General features: G+C 40.6%; 1 protein-coding gene across 1 annotated transcript in view; it reads left to right on the top strand.

Moving 5' to 3' along the window:
• The first annotated feature begins 314 nt into the window (after window positions 1-314).
• The window catches only part of Strip (striatin interacting protein), a 35,214-nt gene continuing 16,869 nt past the window's right edge, over window positions 315-18,659 (top strand). The window contains exons 1-11 of the mRNA XM_080283921.1: window positions 315-582; window positions 1,356-1,475; window positions 5,669-5,830; window positions 6,288-6,409; window positions 6,654-6,809; window positions 7,822-8,015; window positions 8,966-9,111; window positions 9,775-9,946; window positions 14,674-14,828; window positions 16,674-16,790; window positions 17,209-17,336. Coding sequence (XP_080140047.1) covers window positions 505-582; window positions 1,356-1,475; window positions 5,669-5,830; window positions 6,288-6,409; window positions 6,654-6,809; window positions 7,822-8,015; window positions 8,966-9,111; window positions 9,775-9,946; window positions 14,674-14,828; window positions 16,674-16,790; window positions 17,209-17,336 — 1,550 coding nt within the window. The 5' untranslated portion in view covers window positions 315-504. The remainder of the gene's footprint in view (window positions 583-1,355; window positions 1,476-5,668; window positions 5,831-6,287; window positions 6,410-6,653; window positions 6,810-7,821; window positions 8,016-8,965; window positions 9,112-9,774; window positions 9,947-14,673; window positions 14,829-16,673; window positions 16,791-17,208; window positions 17,337-18,659) is intronic.

Here is an 18,659-nt window from a genome sequence, read left to right as displayed (position 1 = left end):
AATCCAAAATTAATTATTTCCTCAATATGATATGGGTCAGAATTTAAAACTGTACAACTAAGAAAGTGTATGGGCAGGAAAAATCGAATAAATATGCATTTCGTATTTCTCAAAGAATGTACTGTAACTCGAACGACGACAGCTACGAGAACGCTATCTCATTATCAACAAAGAGGAACCATTTCATATTGAAGTAACATTTATTTCTTAAATTCATATATAAACTATGGGGGAAGTCAAATAAAGTTCATGTCATGAAATATCAGACATTAAATATCAACAAACATTCAATCGGCGTTTTCGGTCCTACCGAGTGGACGAAACTTGGTACAGGCTTATCGGTACATTAATTTTCCAACTTTCATTATGTATTAAAAAGCTGCTAATTATTCCGCATTGGAGCAGCGAGGCGTCATTTTCTCAACGGGCCATCAGTTGCCATGAGGGCGAGATGAGGAACGGGAATAAAAAAGGGTGAGACGAGCCCCCGGGGTGAGGAGCAGGATGGAGAATAATGGCGACTCGAAACGGGGGCTGCCAAAGCTGAGAGAGATCTTCACCAGGCAGCGGCAGGATTCGGACGTGAGTTTAGGTTTATTGTGTACTATCCCGAAGGTCACGAGGGAGGGGGTAATCCAGCAATGAGTGAAAAGTGTGGCTGGGCTTTGACATCTGCCTGTAATATTGATTACTTTCCAGGGTGGGTCTTGTGTTTACATCTGGACGGGGAGGGAGGGTATGAGGGGAAGGGATGGGGGGCATGGGGAAGGGAGTCAAAGGACCGGGTGGAGAGTAGTGAGTCACCCTGGGTCAAGATGATGTGATTCACCCCGGTACAAAATAACCCAAGGGTGGCAACAGCCGTTTTTCACCTTATGGATGAGAGGTATTGAGAAATATACTAAACAGCCTTTAGTTCCATGGTCATTTACTTAGTTAAGGGTAGTTAACTGAGACATTATGGTATTTTTAGGTAATTCGGCATTATGTACTTCCATGTATGATATGAAGAAAGTTTAATCAGAAGTGATGTGAACCGGCAAATAAAGTTGGTGTGGGCATGGTGAGAGGAAAGGGGAGTGTGAGTTGGTGAGAAGAGTCACCAGTATGAATGTGGAGAGAATGTGCAGAGGCAGAGCAAGGAAGAAATGGGATGAACTTCTATGTAGGGACTTCCAGGATACGGGATTGAGTAGGGAAATGACTCAAGATTGCAACACGTGAGGAGCTGCCATGAAGTGAAAAGATGCGTAGGCTACTTGCAGTGTGGTGAGAGGTTTGTAAATGTAAATGCACTGCAAATGAAAGTCCTCTCTCTGAGGGTGTTTTGTAAATGAAGTTGTATAATCTTCCAGGCCAGCATGTCAGACTGCCCTGACATAGAATTCAACTACGATGATGCTGACAGTCACGAGAATGAGATAGCAGAGTTATATTCATACACGGAGGGGCCAGAGTTTCAGCTCAACCTTAAGGTCAGTGGCTTCTACAGTGCTTGTGATGATATGTAAACTGATTTTATTCTTAGTGGCTTAAGAGATTCTGTAGCAATTCTGTCTTAGTAATTTAATTTGCATTGCCCATTAGTTACACCTTAATCTTTTGTATGCTGTTTAGATTGTATGAAAATAGGAGCCCCCACAAACTGGAAAAAGATGCCATCACTCGCCAGATTACTTAATGTAAAGTGCAAAAGTTGGGTAACTTGAATTACCTTCTGTTATACAAGTTTTGTGTTACTAACTGAAAATAGGATATTTATTGATTTATCTACATATAATATTGGAGAAAAAAATGACCATTTTCAAAATATAATAGAAATGGAAGGTTGCATCCATGTCAGTTTAGGGACAGTCTACATGCAAGCATTATGTTGCCTGAGTGATGATCACTGTCATGTTTTTAGGTGTTGAATGTACAGGCTATAAAAAAAGTTTTGGCACCCTTACGACACGATACATTATGATACACCACACGAAGCATTCTGAATCATCTCCTGAATTTCGGTGTGTGCTGGTAACCATATAACCAAACCATACGTGCTCCCTACGTGTCAAGTGGGTTGGTGGAGGGTTAGTGCCCCTCCCTGTAAAACAAATAACTCAGAGTCAAATAGCCACCCCGTACGGGATTATGGCGTCTGGCAGTATATAGATAGATAGATAGCTTGGTATCCTTGGCCCTGTGTTGCTGGTGTGTGTTACTTCGTCCGCTAATGATGAAATCCAGTGGGAGAGTGAGAGAGGTACAGTGGTATCAACCACACCACGTATTCTCGCCGTCTGTAACACTGATCGTTGCGAAAGGTATCAGAGCAGGGGGTGCCGAAAATATTTTTAGAGGGTGTACATCTGTAAGGAAAAATGGTAAATGAATATAACAATATTGTATCTTACACAACAAATGAAGGAAATATGGTACTTTAACAATTGAAGATCGTGTGAACTCACTGAGCTTATATGGAGGCACGTAGTTTGTGTGCCTGCCGCCAGGGGCCCAAAGCGGCACTGATGATTAGTATACACCACTCCTGACGCCTGCACCTTTTGAAATCAGCCAATAAATCCAGAAAATATAGTGCCATGATCGACTGCGCCGCTAAAATATATGTGGAAAAACAGACTGTAGCAGAACTGAGACGTTTTCTCAAAGCAGGAGGAATACCATGCCTTTTAAAACTCGGGTCGCTGATCTCGGCCACGTAAGATTTCGGCCGTACAATTCTTAATATTATTAAGTGTATAATGGATAGAATCATGTCAGGATTTGCCAAATGAAAAATTATGATCTTTGGAAACTGTATGATAAATTTTTCGAACAAGTGAGATTCATAACACTTGGTAAAAATGTGCTGAATGCAAAAACACACAATAAGCTTTCTTGGCTTTTAATAAACTCTGTGGAGAACTTTTCAACATAAATCTCTTTTAGAGCATCAGTAATATATCTAAGACGAATATAATACTGGTGTAATGCTTTATGCATGAGTAATAATCCCGATAGGAATTTTCTTAAAGGAAGGTAAGCCAGCTCTGAGCAGGTAGTGACCCCACGCTATTTAGTGATCCGGAGAACACTGGCAACTTTCAGGAGTTTGTGGGGGCTCCAATTGTCATGGCTTGTGTTAGTAATGTATCTGTACTACAGTTTATTAAGGTAAAGCTGATAGGCAAAATGCAAAATAAATAGTTATCGAAGACATGAAGTTCCCATAAGACAGTGAGAACTAATTTTTTTCATTGCACAGCAGTCATTGCATTGACAACATGATTCTGTGATTGGGATTAACTTTGATATTTACCATTATAATAAAATAGCCAAATATTCTATGCTTGGGGTTATTATGAAAAGCCAACTGCAAATTATGTCAGTTAGAATAATGGTGTTGGAAGTAAGATATGATACTTAATTTGAACAGACCATAATCTTGTAAGGACTGAGCCAACCGCAAATTATGTCAGTTAGAATAATGATGTTGGAAGTAAGATCTGACACTCATTTTGAACAGAGACCATAATATTATAAATACTGTAGATATTTTATGATACAATCATAGCCTAATGCAGTACTGTACATTGACCATCAAATCTATGTTGTTATTGGTCAAAACAGTGAAAGATCAGAATGGATGCTAAGTATAACCTGAGTCAACATGTTATATCAGTTATGTGTTACGATATACCATAATTATTTCCATACTTTCTAGGTGTTCAGGGGAATATAATAGACTTTTTTTTTTTTCTTCTTTTTTTTCTATCTTTGTCTTAACCCTCTTATGATTGTAATAACTATAGTATTAAGTTCCAGGTAATGCTAAATTATTTTGAATTGCTGAGAGTGAGTCATAGGACCATAAAAACTTCAGCTTAGTACCGTACCTGTAGCCCTGTTATGGTTGGGACATCTTTAGTACAGTAATCCCACTATTATCTGGATTGCCATTACCGGGACAGTCCATTACATGGACGCTGTGATCTGGCTGTTTGAAACCTTCTTCTTCTTCTTCTTTTTTTTTTTTTTTTTTTTTTTTTTTTTTAAATCTGGACAAAATGCTTGCATCTGGGCAGAAATTATGGCTGCATGAACACTTCCTTTCCTGGCCAGGCAGAAGTAGCCTGGTTGCACTGCCCTGTCTGTCTGGGTAGTTCACTCAGCAACTGCTATAGACCTCCTCAGTCATTCTCAGTTCCTGCGCGGCGACAGTGTATTAAACGTCTCTCAGACAGTTGTTATGGCAGTGCATGTGGTGGCTTTTGTGGTTGTTTTCTACCTGCATCAGGCCTTGCTGTTCCATACATGTCACTTCTTAGGGTGTGTGATGATGGCCCCTTCACCAGGGAAAAGGAAGAGGGTAGTGATGACTGTGAAGAAGCAGGAGATCCTGAGTAAGATTGATATGGGATGGTTGAATTGTGAGTGTTGACTTTGATTTTATTCTAGCTTACTGTACTGTACCATGATTATTTTCTACTTTACTATGATTTTATTCCATTCTGCCTTTATGTTTTGTGTTCCCACTACATTTTTCTTGTGTAACTTTGTGTGTGTGTGTGTGTGTGTGTGTGTGTGTGTGTGTGTGTGTGTGTGTGTGTCACTGCAGGGTTGGCCCTATGGTGGTTGCTTGTCTGTAGTTGATGGGTCTGCTTGACCATGGAAATTACTTGGTTGTGGTTTATAGGTCAACTTGACCAGATAGAGTAGTGTTAAACATCAGGAACAAGTGTTGTATGATGTATTGGCCTTTTACACTGGCATTCAAAGTTAGGTTATATACAAAAGGGGGCCAGGGGAGAAGTCCATTATCCGGATGGAGCCATTACGCAGACATGCCTTTGGCTCTGTTATGTTGGATAATCAATGGATTACTGTACTCTCTTCCACCTAATGCAAGATTTTGTTTAGCCGAGAGTAAGTCATAGAAGCCCAGGAGAGTTAACCCCTAACCGCCATGTGTCAATAGGAACCGCAGTTGTTTTCGTGCCACGGTTTGAAGTGACCACCACTTGATCTCATCACCATGAGCTAGGGATAGAGTTCCACTGACCGAGTCAGTCATACTTCAGTCGTCTCTGTGACTTTGCCAAGTGTAAGATGATGTTTTTTTTAACCTTCTGATCCGATTCATTCCTGCCTCACGTGGACTTTTGCCTTATCCACCCCTGGCAAGCCTCTTTCAAAGGATTCTAAGAAAGGGCTCAGTGATAGTGCCATAGGGTGTGCCTTGGACACCATTGTGTTTAGTTTATCTAGTAATGGAGAAATTATCACCTTGAGAGCCAAACCATAGTCAGGGCCGCAGGCAGACATGCAAATACATCCTGCTCTCATGCCAAAGATTAGTCCTCTTTCTCATGTCATTACACATTGAAGTGACAACCTACAGACCTGGGGATACTTTCATTCACAAGAAGAATGGTTGGTGGGTAAAATTGTCTTTAATTTGTTTCCTTAACTGATATAGTTTCCGAGATATTAAGGTTTGAAAACAGGCTATTTTCAGAAAAATACGGGTGCAGAGATAGCGACCATGCTGTCGCTTGCATTGTAAATAGCCCTGCATTTAGAGGTTAATCACTGATAAGGATTTAAAAATGGGGGACTTGTGTATAATGGTGATGCCTGTATTTGTACAGTATGTGTACCATTATTCTCATAATTTTTTTTAAAGGCATGGGAGGAGGTGTGTGGGGAGTTGGGTGTGGTGCCCCTGTGGCAGTCAGCATCAGATGCCAGTCACCGTGCAGTCATCATACGTCTGGCAGATCACCTGGAGCTCTGCAACCGCACACTGCGCATGAGAGCAGCACGGGCAATACTCTATATTGCTCAGGTATTGTCACACTTCAAAAAATGATAAAAGATCAAGTGACAGTTTAAGTGACCAAGTTATTTCATTGTCAGCTTGTGTGATAATACAGGTGGGTACTTACGTAGATCTTTGCTCAGTCTCACACCATCCCTGTTTAGTCCAAGTAACCTATGATATTTAAGTAACTAAGCCCTTGCTCCATATATTCGTAGGTCTGCCCCCATAGCACTCCACTGTCAGTATCCTGCTTACCCACTTAACCTCTTATATACTTTCCCTCCACATGTTTGAACAGTCTCTGTTGTCCCTTTTCCATTACATTGCTGACACACATCCTACCAAACTGTTACTTCACTGCTTCATTATGCAACCAAAGGAGGCACTGCTTCATTATGCAACCAAAGGAGGTACGATTTTACTCACCCATCTCCCCAACCTTATCCTTCATGATGATGGCTAATATACGTATTTTTCACAGGGTTGCTGGGGTGAGGTGCAGAGTGACCGAGAACAGGGCATGTGGGCACGACGCAATGTGTTCCTTCTGGTACAGTGTGGTGTGTGGTATTCCTTCTCTCAACTGCTACACCTTGAGATAGAGTAAGCACTCACTCTTCTCTCCCGCCCCTCCCTACATGCATGCACGTGTGAACACACACACACACACACACACACACACACACACATGAGTCATTCATATGGTGGAGACTAAGTCAGGGTTATTCCATACAGTTGTCTTCTTAAATTGAGAAAAATTGACAGATGACCTTTACATGTAGCAGTGAAACTTAGATAGAAAATTTAATAAATAACTGAAGTGTATGCGGTTGTTTGGTAATGTTAGGAACACTGGAGGTGCGGAGGGTCAGCGTAAAGTGGCAGTGTCAGCAAGCCTGGCTGACTCAAGTGAGCTGCGTGTAATTCTGTCGGTGCTTTACACAATAGTGGAGACGCTGAGGGTGCCCAGCGATGACGACACAGAGGCACAAACACACACCAGGTGGGTATCGGTGTTATTATTTTCTGGTCTCAGAGTAATTTGATCTTTTATATTTTTTAATTATGTTTTAACTGTCTTTGAGATTTTGTAACACCCACTCATCCCATAATCTTAATTAGGGAACTTTCAGCATACCATATTCTGTTTGTCAGCTTCACTGACTAAAGCATTTTAGAAAAACAAATATCAATACAATGAAAGTTTATTATATGATTTAAAGATTGTATAAAAAGAAATGACTTATAAAATCCATTTCATTTGTGATATTTTTTACATTCATGTAACATATTTCTATTAATCTCTCTTTTAGTAAGACCCAGAATTTAGTCTTTCTTCAGTATACCATGCACTGTATTTTATAATGTAAAATTCTTGTGAAAAACTATGTGCAGATGGTTAGTGTTATAAGGCGTATCTGTCAGATCTTCAAGGGGTGTGATTAATGTTTGGATGATTATCTCGTCCAAGTCACTGGGGTGTGTTGTTGTCAGGTCTCCCACATACTGTTCTTTCTCATTCATTTTTCTAGATCTAGCCTCACCTCATCTTTAGATAGGGAAAAAAAAAGTCAGGATGATGATGATTGTTGTGTATTTTGTGTGTGCAGGTGATGATGATGATGTAATTTGTGTGTGTGTAGATGATGATGTAATATGTGTGTGTTAGATGATGATGTAATATGTGTGTGTGTGTGTAGATGATGATGTAATGTGTGTGTGTGTGTGTGTGTGTGTGTGTGTAGATGATGATGTAATGTGTGTGTGTGTGTGTGTGTGTGTGTGTAGATGATGATGTAATGTGTGTGTGTGTGTGTGTGTGTGTGTGTGTGTGTGTGTGTGTGTGTGTGTGTGTGTGTGTGTGTGTAGATGATGATGTAATGTGTGTGTGTGTGTGTAGATGAAGATGTAATGTGTGTGTGCATAGATGATGATGTAATTTGTGTGTGTTTGTAAATGATGATGATGTAATTTATGTGTGTTTGTAAATGTTGATGATGTATTTACATTTTCAGGGAATGTTTTAATGAGGAGCTTGGCCAACCCCAAGGGGAGGAGGAAGAACTGGTGGCCATGACGCTGCTGGGAATGGTGACACGCTTCTGCAACTCCTCAGCACCGCACTTCCCCATCAGAAAGGTGTTGCTGCTGCTGTGGAAGGTGCTGCTCTCATCACTTGGCGGCACAAACGTACTTGCCACGCTGAAAAGTGAGTCGTAGGAATGTACCAATATTGTAGGAGCGTTTGTAGTGAGTCGTAGGGCCGTAATCCACATGACAAAAGAGGCCCTGTAACACCCTCAGAGCAGTTTTACTCACTTTGCTTAAAAGTGAGTCATGGGCTGTATTTCAGGTGGCATAGGCATTGTAATACTTCTTCCTTGGCAACTTATTTGCTTGGAGTACCTTAACATTTTCTTGTATGTCCTTTACTTTGTTTTAATATCAACAAAGTTTCCCTGTGTAACACATAAGAGGATATTGAAGGGTTCATTTCATTTTGTTTATAAAGGCTCCAACGTGAGTGCATGTGTTGGCCTTGGTCACCTAATGGCAGCTCTCCATGCTGCTGGATATCTGGCAGCCTCCCTATTCAGTCCCTTATCCCTGAGGTCACACTGTATGATCCCAGGTCTTTTTTTTTGTCGTCCTCCTGCAACCCTACACCAGTGATCACACTTCTCACTCTCTGCACCCAGTTGTCATCTCCCATCTTTTCCACATCCTCAGACGATCTCAATCTGCCTCTCCTCATCTCAGCACCAATTCACGCCAGTCCCATCCATCCTCTTAACTCTTGCACCATAAACCTAGCCCCCCCCTAGGCCTCACATTCGAGTAAGAGGTGATGCAAAAATTTCCACAGCTACTTAAAATGAAGCTGTTGGGGAAAAGGAAGTCTGAGATATGTAATAAGATTTGTAATGTGTGAGTTTCCACTTGTGTGGCCAGTTATATCAGCCAGTCATGCAAGGATGTTAGCATATCTCTTCTAGGAAACATATGACAGACTATTTCTTAAGCTGTAATCAGACTATGGAACTGCTTATGTATTATTGGAATTATGTCTGTTATGAAAGCCACCACTGGCATGAATCAGTTTTATTGACAAGTAAAAAAGACTTTGAATGAGTATCAGTAATTGCAGTCACTTTTCAGATGAGTACCGGAGCCGCTATGGTCTGCCAGTGTGTGAGGAGGACACGCTAACAGTTGCTCGAACCATGCGAGCATCTTCACCACCAGCATCTGCAGCCGACCTCATAGACCAGCAGAACAACCAGAAGAGAAGGCCATTTAGACGGGTATGTGGGAACACGCCTGGTAATCATGTCAGGTCTATTTTCTCATGCATCTTTTGTCATTGTTATACCATTCATTATCATACCTGTCCTTTCCAGTATTTCCTTTTTGTACCCCATGTATTTTTCATATTTTCATACCAGTAATCTTTGTTTTCCCATCCAGTAAGTGTACAAACCAGCAGAGCAACATGAACAGGTTGTTCATAGATAGAATAAAATTCCATTTTTATGAAAATTTTATTTATTAATTATTTATTCATTTATTTTTGGGGAATTTGAATGCTTATGCCTGACTGTTTTCCTTGTCTTATAATCTGGTCTCACTCATACAGGAACTACCAAGCATGGGCTAACTGGCCTATTGCATTTATCCTAATTCATTTTTTCATATGCATTGGTAACCATCAATTTTAAAATCCATCATGACACATCTCTGTCTGTCTATCTATCACGACACATACTGGTACTGTATTGCCCATCCCTTTGGGCAAGCATTTTCAATACATCATATGCTCATTTTACAACTAGGATATGTTTTTATAAGACTGATTGCATGATGATTGATTGTTTAATGAATTAAATGTTGTATCGATTTGTTAGGATGATGGTGATGATGATAGTAATATCAGTAATGGTAATGATTATGATTGTGACCTGTTGCAGCAAGGACTTATGAAGCAGAGTAGCCTTGATGACAGCGTGGGTGAGCTTGATCTAACCGCTGCAGCCGAGGATGATGACACTCCTACCACTGACCCAGATGAGCCCCCCGACCTGCCCCAGCCACCCTCACCTCGCCCCGGCACACCCATCACCACCAGCACCACCAATAAGGGTTAGTATGCATGGTGGTATAGTGGTTAGAATTCAGTGATCTGTCCCAGCCACCTTCACACCATCCCTGCATCCCTGTTACCACCAACACCACCAGTAAGAATCAGTATGTATGTCAGCATAGTGGTTGCAATGTCCCAGTCAGAGAGGCTACGTTGTGTGTACCGACATGTATGGGTTCGGTCACTGGTCTTGTGGGTGCCAGGCAGTTTCTTGGTACCGTTCCAGTCTCCTGATGCACCAGTCAATGGTGGTCAGGTGCCGTATTGATTGGTTCAGTTCCCTGAGACGTGGCTGGAGGTATATCAGTCATACAATGCCACCAGGGGAGTACCGAAGGCTGCTGGCATACTTGCCAGTGGTAGCATGACCATTTCACCTCCATGTTCCAAAAATTTCAAGCTGAATTGAATTATCTGTAGATAGCACAAACAAATTCGTCACCAGAGTGAAGTGGGTATTATAGGCAGGTTTTTTATTTATATTGATGTGCAGTACATTGTGGCAGGTGGAGGCGCTCACCATTCACTCACTCGTTATAGCGCTGCTTTGGGTGTCTGCTCTTTCCTCTCTTCCTTCCTACCTCTTCTGTCTTTCTTTCCTTCATTCTTTCCTCTTCCTTCTGCCTGCAGGTGACTTTACACTCCCTCTTTTTTCTTTCTTTCCTTCATTCTTTCCTCGTCCTTCTGCCAACGGGTGACTTTACACTCCCTCTTCTGTCTTTCTTTCCTTCATTCTTTCCTCTTCATTCTGCCTGTGGGTGACTCTACACTGAGTGACAAGCCAAATAGTTTCCTGTACACCAGGAAACCATTTACTATGCTGGATGGTAACCATATAACCAAATACTGGCACCTGGTGGTTTAGTGGGTAATTAAGGTGTTTCAATAGGATTGAGCCGGTGAAGGTTTCTATCCAAGGGGTGGTTGGGGTTTATTGCTCACGTACTGCCACTCAGGGATGAGTGAGGCTGGTCACTCTCATCTTAAATGTCAGGACCAGTTTGCCTAGCCTCAGGCTCCTATGCTCCTCATGGGGCTGCATAGGATTGGATGATGGATGGATGAGTGTGCAGTACTATTATCATAGTTTATTACCTGATTTTAATATTTTAAAATTGTTCACTTAAGTACTGAATGGGCACATTTTGGTTTTTACCAGTGTACTGTTATACAAGACAAGGAATACTGTTTCAGCTTTGGAAAATATAGTAGATGAAAGTTCAGTGATGTTGGTTAGAGTAGGCTGTTTGTGTAATGTTCATGAATATTGTTGTTTTCCTGGATTTAGATTGCAGTAAAGTGTGTGAAGATGTGAAAGAGGAATCCATATATCTACAGGGCTCCCTTTTTCTATTTTCCTGAATAATAGTTTTCAAACAGCCTTGCTTGTATCACCACTGTATTTACTAATTATTATCTCCATTCTAGCAGGTGTTATTTTGCTGTTATGATATTTTGGTATGAGCTTATGCAATATGAAGTTGAAAATAATAGGAGTAAAGTGTTCCCTCATCCACACTGCAGTCAACACTCATAGCTGTTTTGTGTGTTTGTGAATTGTTGTTGTGGTCCCAGGCTCATCAAGATGGGGACCTGATGGACTACAAGGATTCAGCCACTTCAGCCAAGTGTTTCCAGATTTCATTTATAGAGGTTATGATGAAGGTTTGTCTATGTTGTGAGTGGGGTATATATGGCAGGTGTGTTGTGGTGTGAGGGGTTGCATTACAGTGAGGGTGTAGTGGGCAGTTTGTGGGTGTATTTTGCATTGGTGGGGTAACTTCCACACCATGGTGTGACTTGGTAAAACTTGTGTCTCTCTGGGAAAGGCAGTTTTTGTGAGATAAATGTCCACTGAAAGTTTATGAAAGATGCTTTTTAGCTGTAGGTTTTGGATGACTTCTGTGGTTGTGTTTGTGCATATGTTTGTAAAGTGTGGAGTGGAGGAGAAATATTCTTGAGGCACTCTGTGTAGTCAGTGTGTATTTGTGGGGAGGAGTAACATAAAATACGACTAAGATGGATCCTGTGCTCAGACAGTGGCTTGTATTAAACTAATGTTCATGTGATCATTAATTGGTAGTGTGTGTGTGTGTGTGTGTGTGTGTGTGTGTGTGTGTGTGTGTGTGTGTGTGTGTGTGTGTGTGTGTTTGATCTCAGTTTATGGTGTTTGTCTCTCCAGTTCAGCTATAGCCAGAAGCCTTAATCCTCAAAGGGGTGGCCACAATTTTCCTCCATGGCACCCTTTCATTCACCATCGGGCTACCTTCCCTCTAGCAGAGTGGACATCACCCTCATTCATATACCTTCCCACCTCATCTTTTTGACCTCGTACTGGAATGGTTTCTTACATTCTGTCTATTGCGTACACACATTTCTTTCAGCTGTCTTTCATTCTTTTCTTGTTGTCTCATCAGTGTCTGTCTTCTGTCTCACTACATCCTCATTCTGTTTACTCCCCATCCAGTCACTCTACTCTTTCTTCTCTTTTACAGCTTGTTTTACTGCTTCATTCCAACACCTTTTTGCTCCTCCCCCCTGACCATTTCTCTTAATGCTACACTTCACCTCACATGAGTCACTGTAGGAAAATGGGTGGTGATTGAGTGCTTGGTTCAGAATCCACGTTGAAAATCAGATAGAGGAACACGGATCAGAGGAGTGATGATGCGCAAGTTTGAGAGCTTGGTCTGCGTAATGATGGAATAACGTGTAGTTTGCTTTGTTTGAGAATTGGGATGATGATTGTTTTCTTCCAGAGATGAAGGACTTGATTTTGAATACAGGAAAAACTAAAGATTTCCATGAGGGTGTTTGTGGTTGTGGGTCCACAGTGCTTGACCTGAATGTTTGATGTTTGGTTAGTCATAGTTTTTTTTTTTTTTTTTTTTTTTTTTTTTAATGAATTGTTTTCCTTTCTTTTCTTTTGGGGAGGAGGATTTTTGGGCTTACTGATGCACGGTTTATTCTGTTGTCTGCTTATTCATTTTGCTGGGGATGGGTGTATCATTGTTAAGTGTGGCTTCATGGGTTGGAGGTGAGTTTTTTATTTGTAAATGTTAATTACTGTCCTCCAGACTTTGCCCTTGTACTGTTTTTTCTATGAGCTAGGGTATTGACAAAACTTTCCCAGTTGTCTTGTTTGTAGGCTTTGTTTAGTTCTGTAATACTGTTGTTTAGAGTTATTGAGATTCCGTTTCTTTTGGGGTTGGCTGTGATTTGTACTTTGTTATGTTTGGATGAGTACTTTTTGAGAAGGTATATTATGGTTGAAAGCTTTAATGCTGCTACAAGACATGTGTGATTTGCTAGTTGTAGTAATTAAACCTTTGGTGGTGGTGACTGCTTCATCACTGGATGAAAAAGAATCTACATTAAATGTTCCAGTTGCTTCTTGTATGTTTTGTGTATGTTGTGCCTGGTTTGCCATCCTGTTTTTTTTTTTTTTTTTTTTTTTTCCTGATTGACATGCAAGTGTGGGTGTATTTTATGGTATTCTTTACACTGTTCATGCTCAAATAATTGCAGTATGGGAGTTATATAGGAGTTCTCAAAATTTAAGTTAGGATGTGCCAGCCTTGTTCCTTCCTTCCTTTCCATTCTTCCTTTTCTGTCTTTCTTTCCTTAATTCTTTCCTTTTCCTTCTGTCTACGGGTGACTCTACACTGAGTCACAAATCAATTGGTTTCCTGTATGCCAGGAGACCATATACTATACTGGATGGTAACTGTATAACCAAATTATGGCACCCAGCGATTTAGTGGACAGTTAAGGCATTCCAATTGGATTGAACCAGTGCAGGTTTATATCCAAGGGGTGGTTGGGGTTTATTGCTCTGGTAATGCCACTTGGGGATGAGTGACGCTGGTCACTCATCTTAAATGTCAGAACCAACCTGCCTAGCCCCAGGCTTCTATGCTTCTCATAGGGCAACATAGAATTGGATGTTTGATGGACCTATATATATATATATATAGAGAGAGAGAGAGAGAGAGAGAGAGAGAGAGAGAGAGAGAGAGTATATATATATATAGAGTATATATATATATATATATATATATATATATATATATGTATGTATGTATGTATGTATGTACACACACACACACACACACACACACACACACACACACACACACTCACTCACTCACACACATACATCACCTACTCCTGTGTTGCCTTACGAGGAGCACAGGAGCTCAGGGCTAGCTAAGTTGGTCGTGACATTTAAGATGAAAGTGACCAGCCTCACTCTTCCATGAGTGGCATTATGTGAGCAATAAACCCCAACCATTTCTTGGATATAAACCTGCTCTGGCTCAATCCAATTGGAGTGCCTTAATTGCCCACCAAACCACCAGGCTCCATAATTTGGATATATAGTTACCACCCAGTGTAGTAAATGGTTTCCTGATGTACAGGAAACAATTTGCTTATCACTCAGTGTAGAGTTGCCTGTAGATAGAAATTATATGCAATATTTTTTATGCTAATTTCTCTCTAAGGTACAGAAATATGGCCAATTTTGATACCTGTTAAGGGGTTAATTTGCTACTTTTCTAAGTTTATAGCACAAAACATATGAAAAAAAGTCGTGATAAATTGGGACATATCCCTGGTATAAAAGGGGGACAACCTGTACTTAATTGCAGAAGAGAAAGTAAAAGTAAAAAGGCGACAATTGAGGACTTACACTATTGCATTTTCTTTTATTTCTTTGTTGTAGGTCTACCATGGACTCCCAAGGTGCGCCAGAAAGATATAGACACATTCTTGGACTCCACGAGGGTCAAGTTTGTGGGGTTTCAACTACATGGTGACCGAACTTCCCTGGCCGGCCTCCCCCTACCCATCCATGAGGGGGTCAAGGTCCTCAGCAAAGTATGTCACCATTAGCTTGCTTATGCCATTTCTAATATTGGTACAGACAGATCTATCTGTATATCAGTCTGTCTTTTGCCAGATCCCTTAATCCCATAAGGGGTGGCCACAAACAAATCATCTCCATGTTGTCCTGTCCCCCTCCATTTCACTGCCCTCCTTCCAGCTCACCCCCCTTCTTTCATATACTGTACCTCTCCTTTCCATCCCTTCATCTCATCCTTGGCCTCACCTTCCCTCTCCCCCTCTTCACCTCACTCACATAATTATATTCTTCTCATTAGTCTCTTGTTCTCCATCCTCTCCACATGGCCGAACCACCTCGATGTATTCCTCGTAACACTGTATCGCATCCACATTTACACCACTACATTCCCTCACATACAGGTCTTCCGCATTATGTGATTGAGGCACAGTTAGTCACAAACACATAAACCTTGTACAGTGCCTGTGTGAAGTGAACAACTGGCTACAATCTCTGACGTTTTAGCATCACAGTTACTTGGTCATTTCGGTTGTTATTTGACACCTCCTTTCATTCATGTCAGGGCTACCAACAAACATGTGATTTTGTCAGGGTTATCAGGTGTACCAAATGCCAGACCTCTGCTACACATTGATGCTGTCCCAGGTTCGTATGTTGCCAGGTGTACATATCTGGAAACCTGATTGGATAACGATCAATTGTACACCCACTTAAAAAAAATATTAGTTGCCCCTGGGTGCGATGAACTCTGAAATTATTTGTAAAAGTGAAATCGTGTTCATTTGGAACTAATAGTATTTCAGAATTCTTGATACCTGTGTCATACTGTATCACACAACAAGGGTAATTAATATATTTTTAGTGGGTGGACATGTACTGTTTATCAGTTGTAGAGATCATAGCAGTTGTATTAGCAAAATTGACAATCATGTATTGAAAAATGGTGCTTTGTAGAGGATTGCAGTGATACTATAAGAAAAAATGGCCATTATATATTTTTTTAAAAGATGCTAAAATGTTAAGATCATAAAAGCGAATGATTGTACAATGGTTGATCATAAAACGAGGGAGACCCGTATTACTGTATAATTATGTGTTCAGAATCACCCTATCAGCAGATGGTAGAGGAGGAGTCAACCCCTTTATTGCCCATAAGCCAAATGGGGAATAATGAATTTCCACAAGAATAATATTAACCCTGCACAGTGATATAGTAATGAAAAGGAAATAAGAACACTATAGTATGTTGAAATCGGTGAAGTAAATGCAGTAGTTATTACATGTACCTGGAAGAATAAAGTGAAATATGATATATTTAAAAACACTGCCAAGGAACCTGGTCACCTGCATTTTATTGTCATTTCATAAAGCTCCATTATATTGTGATTTTATTGTTTCTGTGACATGTCATCCCACTTACTGTATAGATGAAGTGCTAAAGTATTCCTCTGTATGGGTAATTATCAGTTATTGATATTGAGTCTTATATCTTGAGTTCTCTTCTTGCTTTCTGCCTGATTTTCTATGAAAATCTTACAATGTCGTTAACACTGAGGGCACAAAATGCACCAGTTTTTAAAAAGTATGTTAACAAACAATTTTCCCAAATTTTCAGACTATATTTAGCCTGTTGACTAGCATTGGGAAGCAGTACTCTTAATGCATCTCCACCTGTTGATTAACACTTGTCCATGCATTTATGTTACTCTTCTGAAAAATAGGTTTTGCCTCTGTATTTTAGCAGCAATTTTTTTCAGCTTCCTGTACCAGTAGAAGGTCCAGAACTCCTAACAGTAGTGTAAATAGTAATGGTTTATCCTTTTAATGTCCAGCACTAATGTTTTTCTTTCTTTATGCAGCATAAATATGTATCTCTGTCGGAGATACAGATTCGACAAGAAGAGGAGATGACCCGCAACCCACTGTCACACCCAGAAACTGATGTGCCACAGACACCTGCAGAAATATTGTATCAGGTCAGTGAAGGATTGGGTCACTTACATCACAGTTCAGTGAAGGATTGGGTCACTTGCATCATACTCTCAGCCCCTTCAGTTGTATGATGTGTTTTTGTTTTTGCCATCTCCAGACAGTTTTATTTAGCTCTTGAGACTTTCCAAAGTCATGGCATTAGATACAGCCTTCATTGTCTCTTACTACAAGAGGTCCTCCCAAAAACTGAACATAAGTTTGACTTTATTCCTCTTTTGATGATTTGGTGCAGCATATTATAGACTTTTTGAACAAGTGGGGTTAGATATAACCCTAATAAACCTCTTCATTAGGAGAAACTTTTTGTAAGTTGAATAACATCTTTTGGTAGCAATAAGGATAAACTAAAAAGGATGTCACCCAAACTCATGTTGTTAACAGTGATCATTCTTGCATCCACAGGCCATGCTACCCACCCTCCCTCAGTGCATGATTGCCTTACTGAAGATCCTACTGGCAGCGGCTCCAACCTCGAAGGCCAAGACAGATTCCATTAATATTATGGCAGATGTGTTACCAGAGGAAATGCCGTAAGTGAAGTATACTTGGTGTATTTTCAAAAATAGGTGGTGTGGTTTCTTATATAGTATACCAAAATTTTTACTGTGTTCATCACCACAATAGACTGAAATGAGTTTACATGAAACAGTTTTATGATGAGCCAATGGATTTTTTTGTACAGTATGATTGGTGTACTATCAAGTGCTTAGGCTTTGCTAAGAATCCCAGTCCAGTAAACTCCCACTTATCTGGCATAATTCAGCTAAGCCCTATGCCAGTTAAGGCAAAATGCCAGATATTCCACAGTACCCCCCATTGGCTCAGTATTTGGCGTCGAGCTGGATATTGCTTTACTATCTGTCTTGAACCCTTAAAAGCTTTTTCATGAGTAAAAGTTGAAAATTAAGCATAAAATACAATAAAATAATGGTACAGTACAATAATACAGTAATACAGCACTGGTTGGCTACTGTTTATGAAGCAATTGATACACCTCAACTCCGGATATTGCATAGAATTGCTGGTTATGTCCTGTTTTGATGCTGGATATTGCATAATTTTGCTGGATATTGGTTTAATTGTGTCAGGCCAGCAGTGCTGGATATTGTAGCAACACATAATGGAGAGTTTACTGTGCTTATACAATTTGTTGTTGTTATGGTCCCAGGATTATCTGGATGTGAACCCAGTCAGATGCAGGCTAATTGCCCTTTTCCTGCAGTCCACCATCCTCCTTTGGGGGAAGAGGGAGGGAGTTGAAGGACATTTGTGTAACTGGGCAGCTTATGGGACCATGTAGGTGGATATAAATTATTTATGGCACACCTCAGCTGATAGGGTGTCTTTCAGTTGACTGTGATAGGATGTCCTTCAGTAGACTCTGATAGGGTGTCCTTCAGTTGATTGTGATAGGATGTCCTTCAGTAGACTCTGATAGGGTGTCCTTCAGTTGACTGTGATAGGATGTCCTTCAGTAGACTCTGATAGGGTGTCCTTCAGTTGACTCTGATAGGATGTCCTTCAGTAGACTCTGATAGGGTGTCCTTCAGTTGACTCTGATAGGATGTCCTTCAGTTGACTTTAATTGTCAAGTATCAGTGAGTGGATACGATACGGAATAACGTGATTCATGAAAAATGCGGAGTGAGGAAGTCTGTGAACACCATAATCAAAGAGAGTGTACTGAGATGGTATGTTCATGTGGAGAGAATGAATGACAATAGATCTAGTGGTGAAAAAAGGTTTACCTGAGCAAATTTGAGGGAGGGAGGAGGTGAGATAGGCCAAGAAAAAGGTGGAGGGAAATGGTGGGTGAGTGTGTGAAAAAGAGAGGTATGGAAGGTGATGAGGCT

The sequence above is a fragment of the Coenobita brevimanus genome, chromosome 99 (assembly GCF_032717465.1).
Source record: "Coenobita brevimanus isolate Jiangsu-jjx chromosome 99, ASM3271746v2, whole genome shotgun sequence".
Classification (NCBI taxonomy): Eukaryota; Metazoa; Arthropoda; class Malacostraca; order Decapoda; family Coenobitidae; genus Coenobita; species Coenobita brevimanus.
Note: the sequence above shows the minus strand (reverse complement) of the source record. Positions and strands in the feature narration are given on the sequence as shown.